The 22,848-nt window shown below is 44.1% G+C and overlaps 4 protein-coding genes across 4 annotated transcripts; 2 read left to right on the forward strand and 2 right to left on the reverse strand.

Moving 5' to 3' along the window:
- Window positions 1-18,112: 18,112 nt before the first annotated feature.
- Window positions 18,113-18,981, reverse strand: LOC118509857. Its single transcript, XM_036051065.1, has 2 exons — window positions 18,381-18,981; window positions 18,113-18,309 (listed from the first exon to the last, which is right to left on the reverse strand). Exons 1-2 carry the CDS (start codon window positions 18,573-18,575, stop codon window positions 18,121-18,123), a joined length of 384 nt encoding a protein of 127 aa, XP_035906958.1. The 5' UTR covers window positions 18,576-18,981; the 3' UTR covers window positions 18,113-18,120.
- A 122-nt stretch (window positions 18,982-19,103) lies between these two features.
- On the reverse strand, window positions 19,104-19,643 carry LOC118510120. The gene is made up of 2 exons (XM_036051585.1): window positions 19,407-19,643; window positions 19,104-19,327 (listed from the first exon to the last, which is right to left on the reverse strand). The coding sequence occupies exons 1-2, from the start codon at window positions 19,608-19,610 to the stop codon at window positions 19,148-19,150; spliced, it is 384 nt and encodes a 127-aa protein (XP_035907478.1). The 5' UTR covers window positions 19,611-19,643; the 3' UTR covers window positions 19,104-19,147.
- Window positions 19,644-19,822: 179 nt separating this feature from the next.
- Window positions 19,823-21,004, forward strand: LOC118509258. Its single transcript, XM_036049593.1, has 2 exons — window positions 19,823-20,368; window positions 20,437-21,004. Exons 1-2 carry the CDS (start codon window positions 20,150-20,152, stop codon window positions 20,602-20,604), a joined length of 387 nt encoding a protein of 128 aa, XP_035905486.1. The 5' UTR covers window positions 19,823-20,149; the 3' UTR covers window positions 20,605-21,004.
- A 761-nt stretch (window positions 21,005-21,765) lies between these two features.
- On the forward strand, window positions 21,766-22,262 carry LOC118510119. Its single transcript, XM_036051584.1, has one exon. It carries the CDS (start codon window positions 21,833-21,835, stop codon window positions 22,187-22,189), a length of 357 nt encoding a protein of 118 aa, XP_035907477.1. The 5' UTR covers window positions 21,766-21,832; the 3' UTR covers window positions 22,190-22,262.
- Window positions 22,263-22,848: the final 586 nt, after the last annotated feature.

Raw genomic sequence — 22,848 nt, forward strand, 5'->3', positions numbered from 1 at the left:
TATAAGTCAAATTTAGGTGTACTTATTTTAAAATGGGTTATATCAATGCAGTTTTAACCATTAACTCCATTATATGGATAGCTATCCCTCAAAGCATTTTAATTACTAATGGCATAAAAATGAATACAGAACAACAAACGAATAAGTTGGCAGCCCCTCGTTACCATTTGCAAACATAGGACTGGCGCATGTCTGTTCCGATGTTTCATCACCATTTCACTCCCCAACTTAACAGTCGACTGTCTCACAGGCATCTACACCCCTCTATCGATTTACCCTTTTCGCGATGGCCGAAGGAAGTGAAAAATTTATTTCCCATGCCATGCAGCAATCCTTCTCCAGCTCGGCTACATCGTTGAGTGAACGACTTCAGCCCGACTATTGGACCCAATCGTCGATCACCTAATGGCTTCCATTTACGGCAGTTTACATGCCCCGGTACACAAACCAATGGGACAACCAATGGGGGGTTTCTTCTTTCCCAAGGGTCCACCCGGATTGGGCCGGGTGTTACCTGCGGTTTGTGGCTGGGCTGGCGGGCTTGTTTGCATGCCGACTTCGGACTCATTTATGCAAAGTATGCAAACTATGTACTGGTGCGCATGGAAAACGGAAATAAGGCAAGGGGGAAAAACAAACGGTAGGAGCCCAGACATTGAGCTCGGGTACGAAGAATTTGCTGTTAAAGTGAAGGAGAAATGTGTCTCCATCTTCAGAATGGTTTTTAATTTGAAGTTTATTTGAGCTGTTTTTAGGTTTTGTTTTTGCATGCTAGAGTAATTCCTTCTCCCTCGTATGAGAAGCTTCCAACCTATCGATTTGATTGTCTGCAAATAACGTGCCGTTCGTGCCTCTCTTTAAATCTTGTCAGAACTGGACCGACAACTCCCCCCCAAAACCGGACGAACGCAACAGACAAACGGATGTGCTGCACAAAAAAGGGGCAGCAAAGGAGGAAAAACAAAACGGAAAAGCTACAACAATTCCGACGAATTGCCATTCCCATTCCGAAACGGCGGTACCTTTCGGCGGTCTGGCGCTTCCCTTCACTCGGTTCGCTTTGACAGTTTGATATATTTACGGATCGTGACGATACACGGAAACCAGCCCGGTAGCCCCGTAGAAATGACAGAAAAATCGTTAGAAGCAGTTAATAACGCAACAAGAACAACAGCAGGACATGCCCCTCGGGGAGCGCATGCTTCACAAAAATCAGACAACAACAAAAAAGAAAAGGGACACACACGGGCAGACAAAACTCGGAAGGATCAAACGAGGAGCAACCGGTACACGATTTCGCGTGCGCCACACATCTTCGAGACAGCTTAGAATGGGTTTTTTTTTATCGCAGAAACGGAAACGGCCCGTCACTTTAGGTTGGCTACCATCGTTTCCGCGAATGCAAATCGTGGTTTAATCTCTGTGTGACACAAGTCAAGCTGCAACCAGATCGAAGCGTTCGAGTGGCTATTTGCTGTAAGCGGGTGCATCGATGCCAATCGCGACGTAGCCGTGAGTGATAAAGTGGACGAACCTGTCATAAATGACAAGTAGGTCCTGTGATGAGTGTTCTCGTGCGCGTCGCCACGATCAATGATGATCGTAGCAGACGACACCGGTTAAAGGAAAAGAGAGACAGGATTTATCGTCGCTAGAAGTCATTCAAATTCGACCCGGTGTGCAGATTTGCTTTTCTCATTGCTGTTTTCCAGCATTTAGCTGGTGAAGATAGAACTTTGGAGAAGAAACCCCTACAAGAAGCGTAGAAGCAGATATAAAGGCAATAAATTAAGGTGCAGAAGAAAACAGAGGGAAGAAGAAAAGCTTTTTCGGGTGCGTGCGTACACGGGAACGATTTGTACGGGGAACATCCGAGCCGTCGTCTGCCGACGGTTGATTGATTTGGTGCGAATGGAGATTTCAATCACGGCGTAAGCGAGGAACCTCTCTCTCTCTCTCTCACCCGCTCGGCATGGGGCAAATCTGCTTTTGCTGATTTGGTTTTTATGGTTACTTTGATGGTTTCTTCTAGCTTTAGCAAAGGACACTTGATGCAATAGTTTGATCGGATGTTCTGACAGATTGTACAGACGAGTTTTGTGTTTTTTTTACCGCTTTCCGCCATTAACATCGCAGCATGCTTTCGCTCTTGAATTGTTAAACCAGTTGACGGTTATGGCAGGTTTTCCGACCCCTTTCCAGGCACACGGTTCGAAAACCCCCTTCGGGAATTAGAGGCATGCGAACTGTGCCGGTGTGGAACGGCGTAAAGTAGTCTAGTTTTTTAACGTTTCTTTTAAGATGTTGGGCCCCCACTTTTTTTCGCCATTGATACACACGATCCATATGAAACGGTTGTACTTGCCTATTCACTACTGCATGCCCCATGGGGATATGGATACGGTGAAATCTGCCGATCGTACCACGGTTGGCAACTGCGAAGTGAAGTGGATGTGACTGCGAAACGCGCAATCGAAACACGCACTCGCTGCAATCGCAAGTGAAGGAAGCGATCGCGATCGTACGCTATGCCCGGTATGAATGAACATTGCACTGCAACCCGGTCGCCGATAGCGACGATCAACTTACCGTAACGGATTTACCGATCACCACCATACCGTATCTAGGCATTCTATTCCACATGCGGTCACCCGACCGACGGCCACATTCCTTTTCCAGACAAAAACCGAAAGGAAGGAAGCAGCAGCAGCAAAAAAATTGCACAAAAAGCACAAAACAATTCCACGAACCCCGCGATATGCGTTGCGAATGTTTCGGTGCACTTTCACATAATTCGTCAACCAAGTGCACCCCCGGTTTTGATCAGGAATGGCCGTTTGGTAAGCCCGGTGGTTGGCAGGCAGACACCATACCGTCGTGCAAGTGCACATTTTTGCGCACTCGACGCGAGCGCGTGTTGCTGGCGTAACAGCGTAACACCGGAATGTGCACATGTGCGGTTTTGAGATGGTCCGTGGTCTATTGGTGGCCGTACGTTGTGCAACTTACGGCTTACGGTTAGGTTGGTTGGATTCTGGGGAGCCTTTTTTCAGCCCAAAAAAATGACACATCGTGACAGGCGGAACGGTACGTGCGCGGAGATGCATCACAGCTGCGGTGCTGTTATGAACCTATGGTTGTGGTTGGTAGGTATGAAAATAGCAGAAAAAGCTAACTCCTAATAGCGCTGGAAATACTTCGAATAGTGCAAGTTCTTAAATTTACTAATGATGAGAGAAAGGAACCGAGTGGATAGGAGCTTAGGTAATTTAGCTTGAAGTCTAATGAATGCAGGAAGGGTTGGGGAATTTCATTTCTTATGAATCCTTGATCAAACATTGCTGCATTTTTAAATGACGAAACTGTGTCAGTTTAAGTTACATGATCATTCATTCCACGCCGACAAACGTTGTGTAATTTACGCTATTATTGACGACTATTAGAAAGCAGGAAGTCTTTGATTAGCATTTGGTAGACAATTTGATTTGGAAGACAGTAATTGTAGAAGGTAATTAGCCTTTTTCATCTATTTCCTTATTATTTCAAGTTTATTTTAATAGTGACTTAAAAATAATGTTGTTGATGTATTATTAGTATCGATGATGGTACATACTATTCCTTCACTGCATTTTGTAAATGCAGGCTCAGTTAAAAATGTCATTTAAAGTAAGACTAAAATTTGATTACATTTTTATTAAACATCAAAAATTTTGTAAACAATTTTAAAACTCAGTCTTCTTGGTTTGCATACTTGGGTCAAAGTGAATCATTCTTCTTCCTTGGCACTACAACCTCGAGAGATCTCGGCCTGCCATTTCTGGCTTTCTGTGACTTAATTTTACTCGTAGCAAAGTAGTCAGCCCTGCGTACGGGGAGGTGGTCTGGATGGGATTTGAACCCCGGTCCTACCGTGTGAAGACCGGCTTATCAGTCCCTTACAACTATTCCTGAAAACTTTTCAAGGAAGTTTTTTTTAAATTTTAAATCATGTTTTGCAATGTTCTCGCTGGAATATTTATTGTTATAATTATTTTTTGGTGATTTTCATAGGTGTATAGAGATTTTTAGCTAAATAATATTAAAATAGATTTCATTTCAGTGTAAAAAACGTATTATTGTTTTCCTTACTACTTTATCAACAGTAAATTGTTTGCCAATAAATAAATAGCTTCGTTTTTTCCTAGTATAAGAGTATTTTAAAGACTTTGAGAAATGGAACAAGACAAACAGAAAATTTTAAAATTATTTTGATTATGATTTATGCCGAATGATTCGGGCTGTCAGTCCTTACTGAATAAAAAATATGCTGGACTGTTCTTTACACCAACGGCTTAGTGCTAAAAGAAGTTTCATATGTATGCTAAAGCTATAGAGAAACTTGCTATTTTTAATTTATAATGCTAAATTCCTTGTTCAATTCAACTGAATAGCTAACTGTCCGTAATGTTAAAAAGTAAATTCCTTTTCAGATTAAATTGTAAGCTGTTAAACATTAGACCTTAGGAATTATTAATCGGATACATAGTCTGTCAGAACTGACGGGTAAAAAAATGATGAAAAATGATGCAGGAATAAATTAAATGCGCAAGATTGTACGGCCCGCCAGTATACATTAAGATTTCTTTGTATCTTATCGTCCCTTTCGATCATAAAATCATTTCATAAGCATAATCAATATGAAACGGCATTCGGACACATCGCATACATCCAGTGTCCAGATGTAGGTTCTACCTTTCTAAGCTCACTTCGCTTCGAAACCTCCTAATCCATAAACATTTACCATCCAGTCGTCGACATTCTAGTTTCGAGCCAAGAGTTGCAGCTACAATTAACTCAATTTACCACTGCACCCGACCGCACGGCTACGATTTGGGTGCTGCTTCGCTCGGGGCAGCAGTTGCCCACAAACAATCCCGCGACCCGATCCCGGTCGAAGCGGTAGAATTGGAAATTAATTTGCCACTGTCATGACAATGTCGACAATCTCGCGTGGTGTTTGCAAACTCCCGGCAGCTGCTTCGAGGCGGTACGGGTGCGTACGGAGACACGTGTGTCGGTGAGTGTCTCAAAGCCAAAAGAAGAAAAAAAAAACCCGGGGCCCCGTGGGCAACCAACCGTCTTGGCGATTTCATTCGTAATGGAATCGAATTCGTATCGGCCACAAACCTAGACCCACCACAATCGCCTTTCTCCTTTCGGGGTAGGAACACAGGGTTGGAGCTTGTTGGGAGCTGGGAAAGGAGTGCACATGCATTTGGACGGGCGAATGCAGTTTCACCGTTTCGTGCCCTCCTCGGTTTCCTTCCTCTGTCACGCATGGGACACGGGGCCACGTCAATTACTGCCAGCGCCCGTTTGAATATTCGAGCGTGTGTGCGTGTGTGTGCATTTGATTTCTAAGCCGTTCGGGTGTTTGTTGTTGGCTTCTTTTCTTTTATTTCCTTCGGCCGGTTCCCGGGCACCTCACGCTTCTGCTAGACCCGTAGGATTTCAATCAGGTATCGCTCGGCTAGCCTTTAACCGTGGCCATAGTCACTGGTCGGCTATGACGACGCGCGAAGGTAGGATTAATCTACGTGCCATAAATAAGAATTGTACTTCTATTTCTGTTCCAATCTCCTCAACGTTTTCGCTGCACGTTTGCAGAGACATTGTGCATGTCTCGAGTATCATTGTGATGGAACGATGGGGACTACAACCAGCTGCAGTTGGCTAAGGAAAAAAAAACACCCCCTTGAGGCACACCTTCCACCATTCAAAAGGGCTCGCTAGATGCGCTAGATGCACCGTGTGTGAGCAATTTGTGATGCGACAATCGTACCTCGGAACGGATAAGCGAGAGAGACAGAGAGAGGTGAACCCAATTGCAATTGCATCTGCATTCTGGCGGTGCATCGTGGCGTGGAGAATCGAACCCACCCATGGTTCGCACGGTGTATGCTTAATGAAGTAATAATCGATTGTCAATCGGTGTACGGTGGTGCACCTTTGTTTAACCGATGCGCATCTTCCACGCGGCTGCACGCTGAGCAATTTGTCTTCCGTCTAAACCGTCTTACGCTGATGCCCGCTGTTTGGTTTTGTTCGGGGCTCAGAAGTCCTTTTTGTCTTCTTCAACCCCCGTCAGTACGCTTATCAGTACGTTTCGCACCTTGAGCACACCTTAAACGTGGTTGGATAGGGGTTGAAATGGCGGCCACTCACCACTCACTGAACCACGCTTTGAATGTCAACGGTTTTTTTTACTTGCAGGAGACTGCATTATAATCGGGCTATGATTAATGGTGCTACTGGCGACAGCCGATCCCGGGCGCGACAATGTTGCCCTCCATTGCATGTTGTGGTAGTCGGAGAAGCCAGTTCGTGTGCAGCTTTCAAGTCCTCCGTGGGGATCGTTGATGCGAAGGATCGTTTAGTAGAAAAACAAAACTATCACCCCCCTTGCTAGCGATCACTCACTTGACGCTTTTTGTGCCTTTTTTATTGATTTGTGTGGAGTTTTTTTTTGTGTGGCTCGTATTGATGTCGTACGAACAAATCGGAGTGTGATTATAACTTGTTGTCTTGGAGTAGTTTGTTTAAGCGTATTAAAGGGGTTTTTTGTTTATTTCATTCTTCTGCTTGCTGATGAGTTAATTTGGTAGGATGATGATAGCGATGCTGATTGTTATTCATTTTTATTGGATTAATTTGAGGGTATTTAAAGCCTGAGCTATCGCGTGGAAGAATTAATGTCATTGAGCATTAGGTTTAGTATAATCGAGACAGATGTATTCTATTAACGCTGTTTTCATTATGTGTACATCCTGGCTGTACTTGAGCATTATTGGTTGCAGATTCTGGAAATTAATGAGGCTATACTAGATCTTTGGTACCTCAGAATAAGGATCGACTTAAATAGTGACCTAAAATGGAGTTATTAACTTGGTCATTATGAGATCGCATAGCTTCTCGTCTTGGGGTTCGATCTCACACACTACAGGTCGTTGTGTGTATGGACGACCCTTATTATTCTGATTAAATGAATTTTATTCTCACATAGATAGGAGTCGAAGCCCTATCCTTACTTTCTTTGAGGATGCCCAATTTAAAGGTGGACTATCGATATCATCAACATAGTTGAAGAGACTAACAGGAAATCTCCACCACAGCGTGGTACTTTTTTACCCTAACTCCATTTGTCTAAAGCTCCCTTCAATAGCTGACGATCAGCAAGTAGCCAAGGACTCTACAGATATAGTTTGTTTTATCGGAACATGGAGCAATCCTCTTTGAGCCTCCGAGAACATGGCGCCGCACTGAGTAGATAGAAACCAATCCCATAATTTTGGCTGATGAACAGCTGTGCGTCAAGGACACGAAAGTTGGCAAAAACCGACTGAAATATCCATTTCTATGAGTCAAAGAGTGATGTCAGCCTGAACAAACTCGTTTGCATCATCTGACACGTCTTATGCACATGTTCGAATACATCCCTCCTTCTCTCTCTCTCTCTCTCTCTCTTTAGCCTGACGACCTCTTAGGTTATACCTGCCATTTCTGGCTTGCTAGACTTAATGATACCACGTAGTTAGCTTGTCAGTCCTCACTACGGGGGAAATGGTCCGGATGGGATTTGAACCCCGGGTCCTGCTGTATGAAGACCGACGGCGTTATCGCCTGCCTAAAATGCCTAAGATTTGAAATAATAATTTCTTGAAGATGGGTAATCAAATAACAGAGTACAATAATCGACCAAAAGGTGACTTAAAACCTTGTTTTTCACATTCAAATGTATCATTTTTAACCATACTTTATGTAAACTAACGCACCAGAACATCATTTACTCCTCTTGGGTAAATGTGCTCCGGACAAACGATCGTATGAAAACAAGCGATCATACAACCCATCATATCTGACAGTTAGTAGGTAGGTAGAAGAGCCTTCTCGTTAAAGAAAAGGGGCCTCCTTCAAACGCACCTCTTCGATGGCTTCGGTGGCACCGGGGGAGACGACCGTACCTTACCCATAATTCACGCACACACACGCACGAAAAAATTATAATAAAGTAATTAAGAAAATGGGATGAAACTCCATTTGCTTCTTTATCTCGGGCTGCGCGCTGACGATCGAATAATTTACCTTTACATTATTTGTTGGCTAGAATATGCTAGAAACTGGGGTTGGGGACCCCTCGAGGGACCCACCGAACTCTGGGGCCTAGATATTCTTACGGTGGTCGTAACATTAAATCAAGCACGTCACGCGCATCACACAGTGAGGTTTCGCTGTTCGCTATGAGATTCACCCGGTGAAGGAAGCAATCGAGTTTGGAGCGTTAGGAACGCAATTCGTCGGTTCGTTGACTTTCCCAGCGGTGGACGTGGTGATGGAGGCGCAGAATCTATGGCACAGGTGAAATCGTAAATTCGTCTTTTCGTTCCTCGCGTCTTCCCTCTTGTCTAAGGGCTTTCCACTCTCCCGTATCAGTTGTCGTGCCATAATCGTTACTGTTTATCTTTTCGGGGTCCGCTTCGGCTTTAGGTTTGTCGAGCACCGTGCGGCCAGCGGTTAAAGGTGACTGAATGGTGAAGGGTTTATGTGTTACGACTGGTGAGCTGACTTGTAGCTACCAACGCTACCCTCAGACTGGCCGGAGACTTTCGAGCGAACGCAACATTGTAGCGTACGGCCGGACATACCCGTTTATGCACCGTTTACGTGTCCGCGCGCCCTCAATCAATAGGTTTGCCAAGGGGTAACCGTTGCCACCACCGCAACAGTGGGGTTTGTAATTAACGAAATCAAAAATGTAGAACAATCGGCCAATAAATCGGGCTCCAAATTGCTGACCCACCGAGCCGGTTCAAATGAACCAAACATACAAGAACATTCCGTCGGACATGGTGCGTGAAAATCGGTCCATAATTTTTTTTTTGGCCCGGCCCGAAGTCTTCGGCTTTATGCTTCCACCGGCGTTAAGCTTTAAGGGGTCCCGCGCTGAATGGTGACTAATTGTGGAACGAAGGCTCTGGACGCTGATGAAAGCTTAGAGCTGGAATAAGCGGGGGAATATTTTGACGGTTTGATTCTAGCCCGTAGCGGCTGTAGGGTGACTGAATAAGTTATTAGCACGTTTAGCACCGAATGGTCCATTTATTCGCCGAAATATTGTTTCGCGCTGGCTGTGTGTTAGAAAAGCTAGCCTACGGGGAGGGGGCCCGTGTTTTTTTTCCAGCCTATCACTCCAGGTGGACGTTGTTATGCTGCCGTAGAAAACTCGTGTGTACAGCGTAGTGGTGATACGTAGGGAGCCCTACATTCCAGACACCTCAATGTGGACAATGTGTTGCTTTTGTGTCGCTATGTGGTACGTTTGCGTTGGTTGTATTTTATGGAATTTCGCATCTCTTTTATGCTGCGAAGCTAGGCGAGTTCAAACGATTGGGTCCGATAAGAGGGAAAACATGAGACCTTGTTCTACGGTGACTTTCAGACCAGGCCAGGTGTTAGGTTGGAGTAGGATAGTGTCGTTGAGATTGTCATTGTAATCGTGATCGGTAGGGATGCAATAAATTCGTCCATTTTATGATGGTTTGTCGTAGGGGTGTCGTTCCAGCAAATTGGAGCCTTTTGATGTACTACGTTAATACTGTTAAAAGAAAGAAAAATTATACTGTTAAAGGTTTCCAGGTATTAATCCTGCATTCTACTTGAAGGAATGATACTTCCTCTTTCTATTAGATTATAGAGACAGTGTGCTATCCAAGCGAAGATCATCACATATGACTTCAACACAAGTATATTCAAATGAAGGCGCTCATCCGAATCGCACAGACTCTACCAGAACTCTCAGACGAGCTTGAGTTGGGGACCTCCTTCATTGATTAGTTTCGGAATATCATAGAAACTTCTCGTGCTTCAAGCAACGTTCAGCAACGAAGTCCCAAAGATCATAGAAAATGATCTTAATATACCTTTCCTATGTGCTGATGATTAGCGTCCAATGCAAATAACTGAAAGAACAAACAGTCTTCTGGAATGCTGGAATGCGCCAAGTGTTCAAGGATACTTGGCGAGAGTTTGAATACAAACTAGGTGCTCTTGGGGCATTATCAGCGAGAACATCCTCTCAAGTAGTTATATTTTTCGGACGAATTCCTCTTGGCTTATAGGTGGATTGGCTTTAATACCCTCTCCACTAATATGGAGTTGTTAGTTGTGAGAGTTGAACTTTCTTTCGTTTAGAAAAGGAAACTTGAATAACACATGTCTGCTTGGAAAACCTTACACTGGTAAAGGTCATAGATTAGTACAATATAGTAGAATATTTCTGCGTACAAGTCCTCGTAATCTATAGGGAAAAATATAATCACCGACAATATTGCCATGAGATTGCGAAAGCTCAGGTAAAAAAAGAGCTTAAGGGTATCTCTCCTGCAAAACTCTTGATCTTTTAACGTTAAGTCATTCAATTTATTTCCATTCAAGCTATATTTCATCTCCACAATCTCTAGCATGCAATTCTGACCAACCCTCATTTGACCCGTTTGACCAATGGACTTCCCTATGTCCTGTCCACGGAGCAGCCACTCCGCACGCTACAGGCCGCGTTAGAGATCTACTTTACGATTCCTTTTACCATAAACATCACGCTTTACTATAAATGTCTTCCTCGTAAAGTCACTTATTTATGTTGCCGCCCGGCCCAACAGCAACCGTGGATGGCGGGCAGAGAAAACAAGGAAACCTACCGATCTCGCCTTTAATCGTTCCTAATAAATCGCAAAATTGACTGTCCTTTTTCGGTGCCCGGGATGGAAGAAAGTGCAGATCTCAATTGCATCGGTGCAACATTTCTCATTTTTTACCCCATTGCCGATCCCATTGATGCACCATCCGCGGCTATCTAAAACGTTTTGCGTAGACAAGATACGATGCTGTTTCTTTCTACGACGGGCCAGGCTTTTTGACACGGCGGCACCCGTTTTTGGTGTTCGGTACAATATCGGTGCACATGGGGCCGCGCCACGAAGGGTTTTGGATTTATTGTACAATTACATTTGTCATAGCTTTCTGCGGCTGCGCTGCCGAATATGGGGTGCACGCGTTGGATGCAGTTAGCGGTCCCCGGTCCTGGAGTGTCCCACCAACAGCAATGGACGTAGGCAGACCAAAGGCGCGTTCGCCGAGGGTTTCGTCATGCGTTTAGAGGGAGGGGGGACCGACGGTGGGGCACAGATTGGGAACGGCTCCATTGTAAACGGAAGCCATAACTTTTGGTCGCCGGCTGCCAGCTGCCGGAACGCGTCTAGGGTCGATTGGCAGAAGAAATAAAAATAAATGTACGTCGTGAGTCGGGGCGTTTTGGCACGGGTCCTTTTTAGCAAGCAGGGGTCTAGGAAGCTCGTGCGTAGGTTCAAAGGCAATTGTACGCTATACATAGCCACAGTTGGAGGAATGAGCTATAGGTTCGCTTGGGTTCGTTGGAGTACGTCGTTCTTGAAAAAACTAAGAAATAATATTGGGAGGTTTCATTTTTGAGAGATCTACCCACATTAGAAAAATATTAACCTAAATGGTGTTTGCAAACTCAATATTTATTTAAATTCTTTCAATATGGCCAAGTCGTCGCTCAAGAATACAAGAATTTGGAATTTGGAATTCAAACTCCATTAATTTATTCCATAAATTTTATTTTTAAATTTTTAAAATTTTTAGCAAGTTTTTGTACTTGTTAATAAATTTAGATTTATACAGACTTTAAATATATTCTTCTTCTTATTTCTCCTTGGTTTTACAACCTCGAGAGGTACGGCCTGCCATTTCTGGCTTCTGTGACTTGATTTTAACCCATAGCAAAGTAGTCAGTCAGGAGACATGGACTCTGTTTAAAACTGATGAAACCCTTATAGCCACGTTCGATCGAGAGAAAGCTGCTTAGAAAGACTTTTGGCCCCGTATGTGCGGAAGAACAATGGAGGAGCCGCTACAATGACGAGCTCTACGAGCTTTGCGATGATCTCACCATCGTGCAGCGCATTAGGCTCGCCAGGTTCCTGGTGGGCTGGTCACGTCATGAGAATGACACCGGGCGACCCAGCCCGTAAAGTCCATTTAGGTCATCCACACGGACAGAGGAGGTGTGGTAGGCCCAGAGGAGGTGTGGTAGTCAGCCCTACGTATGGGGAAACGGTGTGGATGGGAATTGAACCACGGTCCTGCCGTGTGAAGATCGGCGCTGCGGTTGCCTCGGCCACCGCTCCCTTATTATATAATGTATATTATATTACATTAATTTAATATCCTTAAGTAAACTATGCCTAATGTAATAAAAAAAATTCATACAATTGATATATAAAAAATACGTTAATGAATTCAACCTCGTTCGGTAATCAGGGGTTTTCCATTCCACAACAAATGCATCCGTAAGTGCAGTGAAATATGTCACAGCGCATTCGACATACCTGAAACCAGCAATACAGCATAGATTTAAATTTTCCACAGCCTATCCTATCGCACACCGTCCGTGGATTAGGAATGCGCCGAAGAAGAATGAAACTCGCCACCAAGGTACGCGCGGTGTGTATCGCGGTACGCATCAAAGGAAATAGTAGATTCATGGGAAAAATGAGTTTCATCAGCAGCGGTGAAACGTTCAGTGGCTGCTGCTGGCAAAAGAACGTGACCACTGTTAAATCGAACGGTGTCCGTGTGGGGTCCGGCCTGCACTGGAATGTGCACCAAACGATCCGGTAGCTTAATGTAAGTGTGTGTTGCTGAACGAAAAGAAAAAGCGAGAGGAGCAGAAAATATGCCAGGCCTGCCATAATTTTCCCGCGATTGGAGCAAATGATGTCTGGCCATGGACGAGAACAGTCGATGATCGAATCTGTACCACGGGCCCGGGATTCAAGGGGTTAGCTGAAGGTAATCGAGCTAGGAGAATCGGCGACCCAGTATAGGAAGATTTGTGCAATCGAATGACACACATCTCGCGTCCGATCGTCCGGGTGATGAATTTCAATTTCGATCTTATTTTGTTATGTTTTGCTGGATGTGTCCGCCATTTGGAATTGAAAGTGGCTGTGCGGTGCACCGTGAGGGGTTTTGCTTGCGAAATGGTGCTTATGATCGATGCATAACAGAGCAGCAGCAGAAGCGGTGGAATGGAGCGTTGCATTATACGTGTGTTGGTGGGCGATTCACGATTGACGCAGATTCTAATCCTCTTGCGAGAATTTCATCATGTGTAAGATCAAGAATAGTAGGTCGAGGGAAAAATGTTCGTAACGCGATTACGGTGAGTGGAATTGAATTGATGAAGAAACGTAGCTGCATTGTATTAATGTGTCTCGACTGAGTCGGATAGGTTTAATGGGGGTTTCAAGCGCATTCGGAGACATAGTTCAGATCCTGTTTTTTAATAGTGTCCTCTGTAGAGGTTCTAAGTTATTCAAGTATGCTTTTCATTACTTTAAAGCTGTTAACGTTATCTGCCGAGATAATCCTAAGAATTAAAGAGAATATTCTATGAACAGAATGAATATTCTCTTCGGTATTGGTCTCCAGATTATTGGTCCCGGGTCATGGAAATCCTGAGAAAATCCTCCTTAATTGGAGGTTGGACTTGAATGAATCAAAGTAATGAAGTGCTGCAGAAAATGGGAGAGACAGGACGGGAACTAAATATTGCTTTAACCTCTTCAACTTGGACAGTGACACATCAGTTAGCATACATCAGTGCAGAACTGAGGACCAAACAACGCATCTTATACATTATATTTTAAAACAATAAACAATATAAGATTCAAGCGAAGTAATTGCACCTCTACCTGCTTTCGCAAGCAGAGTATCAGTTGACGGTCACGATCATGAGGTGAAAGAGGAGTTCTGCTACCTTGGAATGATCCTAACTTCGGATTTCATCATCATTTCATCAGGAGAATCGTATGGACTCCATAACCTCCTGCGATCCAGAAGACCTCAACACCGAAGCAACACCGATAGGCCCGGTAGACCTTTACGAATCTTGGACTAGGCTGACAGAGGACGCCATTGCACTTGAAGACTAGCCTTGGCGATGTGTGTGAGCAATTCTTGAAGAGTATGAGAATGAACCACAAGCTAGCTGGGCTATTTGGCGGTGCGGGTATCCTGATGATGGCCGAAGCTGGCTGGAGGATGCCAGACTGGTGCTCCATCAGGCTGTTCGGCACGAAGATTGGCGACCTGGCCATGTCTCATAGATATACTCTACTCTGAGATCTAAAACTGTAACTGTATAGATCGACCGAAAGACTAGGCAGAACAATTCCATCAAAAGCCAATATCCTGTACAAAGTTAACCAAAGAAACATGCTCGTACGATCGTGTGTTCCTATCCATTTGATGCTGTTTTGAATTATGTTAATCAATCTTATCTCACCACGCTATCCCGACACTATTTGCCACAACCTTATCGTGCATCGTGCTCGTTGCGGTAGGTGTCCGTGTACGGCAACACCCATCGAATGAGATATCATTGGCTGGGGCTAATTCACAACAGGCTCGACTTCCCTTGTCACGAGATTAGATATCGTTTTCCGATATACCGAGTAATATACCGCATATAGGCACGCAAAAACCCCTTGCCTCTGGTTTGTACGAAGATGGGGTTTTTAGCGCCGCACATTTTCCTACCAATTTTCCACCCGCCATACCTCAATGGGGGCGAGGGGGGGGGGGGGAGTGACTTTGAATGGCTGTGCGCGCGATTTCATGCGATTCTTATCTGTACGCTTGTACACAAATCGAACATCGGTCGTTCGGTAATGGGGGTGGCTGATGTTGCTCCGGCATAAAGCTTTCGTGGCAAGAGGAGATACATAAGCCGACATTGCATCCTGTCAATGGTTTTCGCCGTGTTTTGACAACTTTTCACGCGCTGCCATGCTGTGCAACCGTGATCGCGAAAACCAAAGCACAAAGTGCTAAAGCGGGCGGAGAGAAAACAGCAAAGTCCCCAGACTTTAAGGCAGGACACAGGCGAAGGCGAAGAAATCCGGACAAACACCACCACCACCACGGAACGCCATGCTTATCTGGGAGCGATTTCGATCGGCTTTCGATCGAGCCGGGCGCTATTTATCACACCACGAGTGGCAATAAATCATAGACACTATCTGTGCGCAGGGACCTCGAGCCTCGATCGGGTATGTTGTGTGTCTGGCTCCTACGGGATACTACAAGCGACGAGAGAGAGAGAGAGAGGGCGAAAGAGAAAAATGCACCACCCAACAAACTACTTTTGCATGTGCATTCACACGAAACAACAACAACGAAAAAACGCAGTGTGTCCCACCCACAGTGGCCCACAGCAGCGCGCGCGCGCCTGTGTGACTTAAGATGACAAATCTGAATCGGTGGCCCTTTCTGTAGTGTACAAGTTTGTCCCGGCTTTCCGGTTCCCGGTTTTTTTTGCTGTTGTTGCTGTTGTTACCTCGTGCCGAAAACCCGCCAGAACGTTCCTCGTTTTTGTTTTTCGTGGGAGTGGCGTAAGGAATGCACGCCGATCGGTGGACCCTTATGCCCGATGGTGGTGGGTTTCCGATCACCAAATCGTTCGAACCGGTGAGTAATTTATGCACGCCTAGTCATGCAACTGGGCATGTTGGTTCATGTCGGGTGCTGCACGTTTGCAATCGCGGGAAACGGTTTGGCTGGCGCAAGTTCTTATCTAAAGTTTCATTTGTTTTTGTATCGGTTAAACGCTAATTTACTTTTGCCTTTTTTGGCCGCACTGCTTTTAATTGACAACATGATTCGATAGTGCAGATGTAATTATGTTTCGCGATTGTTGGATGGAATGGTAGGAAAGGAAGAAACGTGGAAAAAGGCTTGCATAAGTAATATGTAAGATGGGAGAAAAACTTTGGAATAAATAAGGAAAAAGGAAAAAAAAAGAGACATAAATTCGAAACAGAAGGAAATAAATAGAGAATTTTTTTTATAAAATTAAAAGGAACTCTTTTACTTCTTCTTCGGTTATTTTTATTATTTTTACGGAACTTTATCAAAGAGAAGCTTTAGAAGTAAAATATGTTTAAGGTCCTTTGATTCCTGTTTATGCTTTCGTTCACCTCCAAAGAAATGTTTTCTTTGCGAAAATCTTTAAAAAAACATCTCTCTCTCCCGTAAACTCTGCTTCCTTATGTAGATAACGGCAAAAAAACAACAACTCACTCCTTAAACTTCCTTCCCAAATCCCCCCATGCAAACGGGTTCGATTCCACAGTTCCGCAAGTGGTGCAAGTGCGCCTCGCTCCTTCGCCGTTCCAGTGCCGCTGTTAGTGTGCCGTGCACGAACGACACATGTTTTAATAAATACCTCCGACCGGATCGCCTTTAATGCGCTGGCTCATTTATATTTATTACTTTTATAATTAAAAACAATCAGTTGAGTTGTCCGTTGTCCACGTTTTCCCGTTCACGGTGCAAAGGCCCGTAAGCATTTGGCGGGATCTTTGGCGGGCGGGCGGGGGTTAGGCTACCGGGCGAAGGTTCCCGATTCCCCTTTCCAGGGTGATGGTGGTGGAAGGGTTGGGAATGGGTGTTGAATTGTTGTGATTTCCTTTTGTGGCGAAACTACACCAAACCCTCGTGCCGGGGTGCTGATCGTGTACCGAGCATGCCGAAGAGTTCCCGTGGGCGTTTGCTGGCTGGTTGGGACATTCTTGGGGTGCAGTTTTTTTCTACTCATTTTTTTGTGAATGCTTCTTCTAGAGGACTGTTTGCCCTTTAATGAGAGTTTAGTAGTTTATATTAAAACACAAACAATACCTTTCACACCAAGCACTCGTTGTACGGCACTGTTGCAATTTCTGTCATTAATGTCTCCGAGGATCAATCGTTCCTCCAACTGCTTCGAGTTGACACCCCGCTAGGGCTAGCGCTTTACCGTCGGTAGCTTAATTTACGGCAGAGCTTGTCTAATAATGTTCCCGCACCGATACTGACCGTCAGCCGGTCGTGCAGTTTTGCGAAACAATCGTGTACCGCCTAGGAAGACACATAAATCGAGCACCGACGGGGCCGCCCTTGCAGCCTCGAGTAGGTGGACGGCAATTTAGCATAAAATTGTGCCCTGCGCAGCAAACCCACACGCCGTGCCCGTTGGAATGGCATCACGATCGAGAATGGTTTCTGTTTTCGCGCACGAAAAATTATGCACGAATGATTGACTAGTGGGAGAATGATCGGAGCCCGTAGGTACGGGTGGGTTTGCCCTTCGGTGGCCCACAATGTATGTGGCGCGTTCGATCCGCGGGGAAAATCAATCTTTTGCTAAATGACTTCTTCGCCGCGGTTTGTCCATTCACCTGTCAGCCTGAGCGTGGATAGTTCACGGTGCCGATCGATGCACCGGTGAGGAGTTTCGATTTGCAGTTGGTGATTGTTCGCCGATCCACGGATGAGGATCACGGATGGGGAGAATGTTAACCGACGAAGAGAACGTTGGGAAAGATTGGGAGTAAATGTTTCGATTTGGACCGATCGTGGGTAATTGAGATTGAGCCCGGCTGGAAGGGAATAGCTGGTCGGGCGGGGAGAAGTGTTTAATGTAATCGATTTGGAATTAAGTATGGAAATAAAGATTCCAGCTTCAAGGGGTTTGGATGCGATGATGGATTGTTTATGGCGATGCTTTCACATATGGTGGTGGTTTTAGCATTCGGAATTGGATGTCACTGTGTTGAGGGAGAATTTCCTGTATAACGATACATTTTGGTCCATTATAAAATTGTATCTTTTTCAAATGGTCATACAAAATGCTCTGGCAGAAATTGTATTAAAGCTAGACATCAAAACTGCGATACATTGCCGCTCCAACCAGATTTGCTCTATAAATGTAACCAGAACCAGACCATAGCTCTAGAAGTGCCACAGAGATGTCTGAGTTCATTCATCATAGAAAACTGTGTCCCATTCATAAGCAAGGAGAAGAGGAAGTAAAAGACAAGTCCTTGAGAGCGATTGATCCATACGACTCAAATGCGCCAATTCTTCTCCTGTCGAAGGAACTGTTACGACCCTTAGGAAGCACTTTGCACAATTGAAGCAAACAAGAAGAATAGGACAAATATTTCAATCGTTTAAAATTTATTTCTCACAGAACATTTTCACCGTAAAGTTGTTGAGGAATTTTACCGTCTGTGGTGCTGTGTTTACCTGGACCGTGATTGCCTTACTGTCACCAACCGTGCCCGCCGTAACCGAGGCCGAAATGCCACCGAGATCGAGCTTTTGGTCCGACTCTATAATGACGTACTTGATCGCTTTAGCAGCCGGCTAAGAAGAGACAGACATATTCGATTATTTTCTAGCATCAGCTGTCTTTCCTAAAGCACTCCGTTACTTACATTGTTGAACGTCACACTCTGCGGACTGATCATGCCCGAGTAAAGCTTCTGGTAGAAGCATTGCACGTGCATCGCATCGTACGTGCCGAACTGTACCACCAGATCCTGGTTGGAGTTGAGCAGGTTTCCGTTGGCTGAATGTAGCCCGAGCAGTAGAAATCCTATCAAAAGTAAACAACACCAACGATGGGCCATTGCTTGGAATGGAAAGGTAAATGGTATAAGGATTCTGTTCCGAAATGTCTGGAGCGCAAGTGGCGATGACTTTCTTCACGATCACTTTCGCAGAGATTGAGCTGTGCTAGTGTCGAGTGCTTGGTTTTTATATCAATAAAATTAATCCGGGTTTTGCATTTTATTTTGTTTTTTTATCGTTTGTCTGGTTTGGAAGATTTTTCAGGATGGGAGGTTTAGCTGGTGAATATTTGTTGACTTTTTTTTGTTGGTGAGTTGGTGTCAATGGAAGTAAAAGTGAGCTGTGTTTTGAGGTCACTGATGAAGGTGAAGGTTCAATTGTGGAGATTGAAGCCAGTTTAGAGTACGATGGATTGAAAGCCTTACTAGTTATATTAAAAAAAGTGTTGCGAATATTTAGACTACTTTTCAAGCAGCAATTAGCTAGTTCCACAGGTATTTGAGAACATCCTCTCATACGTCTTTTAATCTTTACAACAGAAACCATTCTTTCGTTTAATTGACAAAAGACACATATTTTAGCAAATCATACTCCACAATAAATAAAGACTTTATTAAAAAATTACAACCATTTAAGATTCACAGAACATCTGCACTCTGACATTACTCTTAAATACCGACTTTCGTCCGCCCTCGGTTAGCGTGATGACGATGTTCGGCTTCTTGATGGCACCTCCCGTTATTTCAGCCATCACGCCTCCATAATAACCCGGCTTAAGTGTTTCCACCTTCACGTAGTTGATGTTTTTGTCCTAAAGTAGTACGTAAAATAGGGATGAATTCTTTGATGTTTCGTCACAAATTTTGAGCAATGGAGCAGAACACACTTACCGAAATGTGAGCCAACGAGGTAGGGCTACGGCTGAACGCATAGACCGTCTTGTCGAAGCACAGTACCAGGGCAGCATCCGCCACACCAAACTCCTTTACCGCCGGGTTGGTGTTGGTCTGTAGCGCGCCTAACATAGGCTGCGCCCAAAAGCTGCACAGGATCACCGCTACGCAGAGCGCGCTCAGCCGGTACGTGGGATGCATTTTTATCGACTTCCTTGTTCGAGCCAGCGAAGGACGGAATGCACGGAACTGAAATATACCCACGGCCGACCGGTAACTTTTATAGAATCCCTTGCGTGGACAAAAACGTTCGAACCAGTGCCCCGGGACACGTGAGGCGCGTGAGGATCGACCCGATCGAGGCGGAGGCGAGGTAGATTGAAGTGAAATTTTTATTACACATGTTTTTACTTTTTCGGCTGCAGTTGAACGGTTTTATTTTCCTGGTGACATGCAGCATCCCCAACATCCGAATTCCGGCTCGGGTGAAGGAAATGGACAACTTTCTCTGGAGCCAGATGGTGAGAAAGTGCCGAAAACGAAATAAGAAGTGGGCAAATCTTTGGCTTTTTTTTTTTGGGGGGAAAGGACATTAAAAACCTCGACACTCGAGGTAATGAGGTTACCGAAGGTTGAGGTTGCGTTTGGGTGGCTCGGTTGTCGGACCGGGCGATAAGTTTATAAAAGCGGCTCGGTGGCTGTATCCGGATCGACACACAGAACAGTACAGTGCGAGCAGAATGTACCGATCGCGAGGGTTCGTAGTTGCCGTTGGATTGTTGCTCGTCGTCCTTTGCGTGGCGGACGTACGGGGTAGCTTTAGCTCGAGCGATGTAAACACGTCAAAGCAGAGCTACTTTTTCGGTGCGAAAGGTGCGAGCGATATACTGTGCTTCTCGAAGACGCTGCTGAAGGGTTCCATCATGCCACAGGATGTGTCGTATACCAATCCAACGGCGGTAAGAACTGCGAGCAATTTATTTAAAGTAAACACTCAATAAACCATTCCCTTTTGACCGCTATTTAGGATAAGAACATCAACTTTATCACGCTGGCAGCCGACAAGTACTCGACGCACGGATTCACGGCTGACATTTCTAGCGGCAAGCTGGGCACGGTTTCGGTTACGATTAAAATCAATGCCAAATCGATTCTGCCGTACGCCATCGAAGTTAAGTTCTACTGTGTGAAGTAATTTAGCGCGTAATTAGATGAATTGTATGAAGTAGTTACTGTGTTTTGGTTGGATACGAAGGAAACATTAGCTTGTTTGTAATTATTTTAAAAGAATAAATAACTTATTTCATTGTGTAATTTATTTGCTTAAATTCTTGTATTGTATCTTATCATTTTAAGCTTTTTTCTACATCCGAAATGTTTTCTGCTTCAATTTCATTACTTGATTTACAGAAGTATGACCGTTCTTTATGAATATTTTTTTAATTTACTCTTAAATTTCAACACATCCCGAAGTTAATTCACATAAACCTGGTCAAGCTTGAGATACTTACGAGAACAAGGACTCTCAAGGAGCAAATAATTATGACAAGAATAAAATTTTATTTTTATGAATTGGAACATTTTTATGTTTTTATTTTTTTATCAAAAATACATGTTTTGATAAATAAACTTTTACTTAATTAATAAAAAAGAAATTCAATGCTGTTTTGCAATATATTTTAAGTTGGGACAGAGGCACTGGTCTTCACACGACAGAACCGAGGTTCAAATCTCATCTGGACCGTTTGCCCATCGTGAGGACTGATTATCCAACTAGGCGGTATCAATAAGTCTAATAAACGAGACATGGCAGGCATGAACTAAGAGGTTGTTAGGCCAATCAAGACGAAGAAGAAATATTATTTTATTAATTCTTATTTAGCATGGATGTCGTTTGATCAATTTTATCGAAATGTTTATCAAATAATTACCAGTGCGATGGTTAATGCTTTGCAGATACGTTCTGTCTTAAGACATGTTTTCATTCCTATTAAATCTTTCAATTTTATGAAAGACTTTAAAAGAGCAAAAATTATTCGAGAAACAAAGTTTTAAACATTTTACAGTGAAACGATTTTTAATGATCGAGTTTATAGAACCAGCAACACAACTACAACAAGGCAAAACTTTCCCCGTCGTTTCGGTGGGATTAACTTTCATGTGCAATTTCCTGCACATGAAAACTGGCAGCCTTATCTTTAGCGGCTTTATTGTTCGGAACTGCATTGCCAAAGAGGTCACTGGCATGAAATGGCTAGAGGGGGTGTCACTGTTATTCCCGAGGTTTTGGCAACCGTTCAGTATTTAAACGATGCTACCTTCCGGATTGTGGCTCAGTCGGAAGTAGTAGCCGTTTCAATTTGGGCGAACGTATTAACACGGATAAGCAGAACCGCAGGACAATTCAACGCACGGCAAACGAAATGATTGCTGTTAAGCTTTTGGCGCTGTGTGCGCTCTGTGTGACAGGCAGTTCCGCACTGTCGTTGGTAGTGTCGCAAGAACAGAGCTACTTTTTCGGCACTAAACCGGCGGACAATTTGCTGTGCTATTCGAAAACCCTCTCGAAGGGAACGGCCCTACCGGCGTCGATAAGCTACACCAACGCGAACGATAAGAAGATCAACTTCGTGACGATGAACGCGGACAAGTATTCGGTGTTTGGGTACACGGTGGACAAAACGGACGGTCAGCTGGGTACGCCGGCGATTGGGTACCGGATAAATGGGCCGAGTCCGCTGACGTACGCGATCACGATCAACATGTACTGTGAGCCGTAGGGAGGAGATCCTTGGTAGAATAAACAATCGAGAGAGGTGTATTTATTTAAACTAAAACTAAAACATTTGTTATTGTTTGTCTTTATTGTGATGAGAAAAGGGTGATTTAAATAAAGTGTTTTAAAAATCGAAAGTCTAAGCGATTTTCGTTTGATGAACCGAATCATATTTAAAAGACTTTTCTTCCTACTATGGTACTACGATCTGCGAAGATGTTCACCTGGATACAGTCAGTCCTGCATACTTGGAGATCAGTCGGGATAAGAGTAAATCTTGGTCTCATCGTGTTAACCAGTAGCGTCACTAGTGCTATATCACCAGGCCGGTCCTTTAAAAGGACTATTGAGCTTGGTTTTTATTTTAAAAATATCAAACACTCTTCTTTAAATAAATAATTGAACTCAGTTAAGTAGTAGGGTAGTTTTCAGTTAATTAAAAAGTTAAAATTTATTCTCTCAGAATAACAACGGTCTGCGCAGGAGCTTTCAGGACATTCGAAGGTAGGTTACGCTCGTGAACAACAGATGGCGCTTCAAGCCGTTGAGAGAGAAGCTCAGGATTCAATCAAGTCTATTCGTTCTTCAAAACATGGTTCAAGGCAAGATATTTATGTCTAAATTTCACAAAAATTAGGTTCAATAAAGGATAAAACTTTTTTA

This window comes from Anopheles stephensi, chromosome 3 (genome assembly GCF_013141755.1).
Source record: "Anopheles stephensi strain Indian chromosome 3, UCI_ANSTEP_V1.0, whole genome shotgun sequence".
NCBI classification, from domain to species: Eukaryota; Metazoa; Arthropoda; class Insecta; order Diptera; family Culicidae; genus Anopheles; species Anopheles stephensi.

What these genes read in the sequence shown, in the direction of transcription:
- LOC118509857 (XM_036051065.1), bottom strand. Translation starts at nt 18,575, where the DNA reads ATGGCCCATCGTTGGTGTTGTTTACTTTTGATAGGATTTCTACTGCTC. An exon ending in AGAGTGTGACGTTCAACAAT is followed by an intron (nt 18,310 to 18,380) that starts GTAAGTAACGGA and finishes GTCTCTTCTTAG; the next exon opens with CCGGCTGCTAAAGCGATCAA.
- LOC118510120 (XM_036051585.1), bottom strand. Translation starts at nt 19,610, where the DNA reads ATGCATCCCACGTACCGGCTGAGCGCGCTCTGCGTAGCGGTGATCCTG. An exon ending in CCTCGTTGGCTCACATTTCG is followed by an intron (nt 19,328 to 19,406) that starts GTAAGTGTGTTC and finishes GTACTACTTTAG; the next exon opens with GACAAAAACATCAACTACGT.
- LOC118509258 (XM_036049593.1), top strand. Translation starts at nt 20,150, where the DNA reads ATGTACCGATCGCGAGGGTTCGTAGTTGCCGTTGGATTGTTGCTCGTC. An exon ending in CGTATACCAATCCAACGGCG is followed by an intron (nt 20,369 to 20,436) that starts GTAAGAACTGCG and finishes ACCGCTATTTAG; the next exon opens with GATAAGAACATCAACTTTAT.
- LOC118510119 (XM_036051584.1), top strand. Translation starts at nt 21,833, where the DNA reads ATGATTGCTGTTAAGCTTTTGGCGCTGTGTGCGCTCTGTGTGACAGGC.